The 2,970-nt window shown below is 36.4% G+C and overlaps 1 protein-coding gene across 1 annotated transcript; it reads right to left on the bottom strand.

The window, feature by feature from the left end:
* Positions 1 to 440: 440 nt before the first annotated feature.
* Positions 441 to 1,490, bottom strand: LOC145675328 (E3 SUMO-protein ligase ZBED1-like). Its single transcript, XM_081745726.1, has one exon. It carries the CDS (start codon positions 1,488 to 1,490, stop codon positions 441 to 443), a length of 1,050 nt encoding a protein of 349 aa, XP_081601852.1.
* Between the last annotated feature and the right edge of the window lie 1,480 nt (positions 1,491 to 2,970).

The raw sequence follows: 2,970 nt of genomic DNA, 5'->3' as shown, positions 1-2,970 counted from the left end.
ATTCACCTAAAATTGAATACTTTACTTACGCCAGTAACGAAACTTACATAAAATAAACCCTAAGGACAACGACTTTTATTAGATAAACACTAGTGAATTCTATTAATTCAAAACAAGAAAAGAAACGTAAGAAAATATACCGAAAGAAAACTTAAAATGGTATTGATTGATATAGCTTAAGAAAAACTATCAAACTTTCACTAAACATAAATTTTACGAGTTGAGTTTGATTGTGAAATCGTGTTTGCATATTGCATTTTAGTCGTTCGAAGCGTTTTTTAATTTAAAATTTAATTCACCAGTGCAACTTGTGCCAACCTATTGCGGTTTGCAAGCGAGTTTTTAGATATTTGTTCAAAAATATTAATATATCTGCATTTTCAGGGAGAAGTCTAGATCTACTGGCAGTAACGATATTACCAGCAAGTGAAAATACTCGTTCAGATTCGACTGAAGTAGCTGAAATCACCATGAATTTTTTTAGCAAGATATGCTAATTTTTGAAGCCGATGTTCGTTAAGTTTCCACCGATCAAGGCTGTTGCCACTATGCGAAAGACACTGATCTGATTTATAAAGAGTAAGCTCATTTGTTACATTAGGACTTTTTGAACACGATGGAAATATTCCAAGCAAATAGTCTAATGCTGATGGCCCACCGGACGATTGCTGTGATAAATCCTCTTCTGATCCTTCAGATTCTACGAGCATATCATGAACCAATCTATGGATCTTTGTTTGTATTTTAAAATTCAGAAATGGTAATGATTTGTACTTTAGGTCCAAGAATGTTGCTAAGAGGTAACATTTCAGAACACTATTTGACAAAAAATCTGATGATTCAGAATCGGATAATGCATCGAGCTGAAGACGCTTTCCTAAGTCAACTGATAGTGAAGATTTCAAGTTCTTAACAATTTCCGAATCTGAAGGACATTCCTTCAGGTGGTTAGAAATAAGACCATAGCCTAATGGTAAAGCAAAAGAAATGGAACACTTTTGATCACATATAACTGTTGTAGCCATTTGCAGTGGCTTCAGTACTCGAACGATATCTTCCATGATTTGCCACTTGTCTTCAGTTACTTGTAAATTCCTTGCATCCATAGGTTTAGTGACATTTCTATCAGAGAACTCTGCAATTATTGCTTCTCTTTGTTCCAGCAACCGTTCGATCATCGAATATACACTGTTCCAACGAGTCTTTGTATATTGAATTAGGCGATGCTTTGGTAACTTCAGAATTTCTTGTTTCTTTTCAAGCGCGACTGAAGCAGTAGTGCAGTGTTTGAAGTGCCCTACCACTTTGCTACAGATTAAAATTATATTTGTTACCTCGCTTTTCTCTAAACTGGTCAGTATGGATCGCTGCAATGTATGTGCCAAACATGATACATTGTAAACCGGCAACAAACGTCCAGCATTAATCTTATTCGATGCATTGTCGTGAACTAATGCAACTACTTTGTCTTTGATGCACCATTCCTCCATACACAGTTTAATAGTATTGGCTACATTTTCAGTTGTATGTCGTTCTTCTAGTTCAATTGTCTTGAGAACAAATCTTCTGTACAGAAATTCTTATACAGGTCATGACATGTCACTGTAATGTAAGAATCTGTTGCTCGAGACGTCCATATATCTGTCGTTAAAGCAACTATTTCTGCTTCCTGTAGCCTCTGTTGTACTTGCTCTTTCAGTTCAGAATAAAAAACCTGCAAGCGTCTCCATAGTGTCCGCCTAGACGGTACGCTATAATTTGGTTCAAGAAAGGACATTAACTCCCGAAACCCTTTCCTGGGAGTAGATCTGTTACTATCATGTTTGCAATCCTTTTCACAATCTGTTCTTTATGTTCTGGTGTGCACGGCCGGCTATTTTTAAGATACTTTACTATTGAACTTTGTTCATACGTTCGCTTTTTATTGTGTGTTTGAGGAACTCTAATTACGTCATCACGCGTTTCGTCATTGGTGACAGTTTCACAGGAAACTTTCACAGTAGTATCTTCTGACATATTTGTGGCCTCAACACAGTCTGATGGTCCAGGAGAATCTTCAGAACTATCCGAATAGGAACCTTCCACGTGACACAATATTATGTTTAAGAAAAATCACAATGTAATTCTATGAACAAATTAAATATAAACCTATTTTAAAGACAAGAGCAAAGAAATTATGAATATAAGCATTGAAACTTGTTTTAGTGTACTACTATTTTACTCATCAAGCCACTAAGTGGGTATGCATGCAACAGTTGTTTTGACAAATTTGCCTCACGAGATTTGTTCGTACTTCCGCTGTCTTGAAATTAGAGTGGTGGGAAACTGGATGGCGTTCTAGTCACCAGGATCCTTGTAGTAAGTTATCAGAGAAGGAAAAATATCTTCCATAGAAAAAGAGATTCCATTCCATCTCGCCTAACGATTTATCAGTCACTGATATCTCCAAGAAAAAAATGTCAGCTATTTTAGGTGAGATGGGAATTCACATCTTGCCTAATCCCTTCTCGCCTAAAATGGCGGTAAGATACAAGGAGGGAATTTCTGCACTAAAGAGAGAATTCCTCTACTAGCATTTTAACCAGATATTTTAATCAATATTTTCAATTTCTGTCAACTACAATATAAATATTTAATAAGTACTATACAACAAGAAAGCATAGGGGAGGGGGACGATGAAGTGGATGTAGTTCACTTTTGGTTGATTTTGGGAAAACTGGAAGGTGCTTTGCAGACAGGAGCTAATCAGAAACAGGATAGAAATATACAGGATAGAAATATACAGTGTTTCAAAACAACACTGACAATGTTTGGGAGCAGATTCCTGACATCAAGATAAGACAAAAAGTATAGACCAACCTGGGTGTACAAATACTTCCTTTCGGTACTATGACCAGCCAAAAATCTGTCGGAAGATGCAAAAAGAAAAGCCATAACTCGAGAAAAAAACGTCGGATCGAAGTTGGGGGA

The sequence above is a fragment of the Thermobia domestica genome, chromosome 18 (genome assembly GCF_964235325.1).
Source record: "Thermobia domestica chromosome 18, izTheDome1.hap1.1, whole genome shotgun sequence".
Classification (NCBI taxonomy): Eukaryota; Metazoa; Arthropoda; class Insecta; order Zygentoma; family Lepismatidae; genus Thermobia; species Thermobia domestica.
Note: the sequence above shows the minus strand (reverse complement) of the source record. Positions and strands in the feature narration are given on the sequence as shown.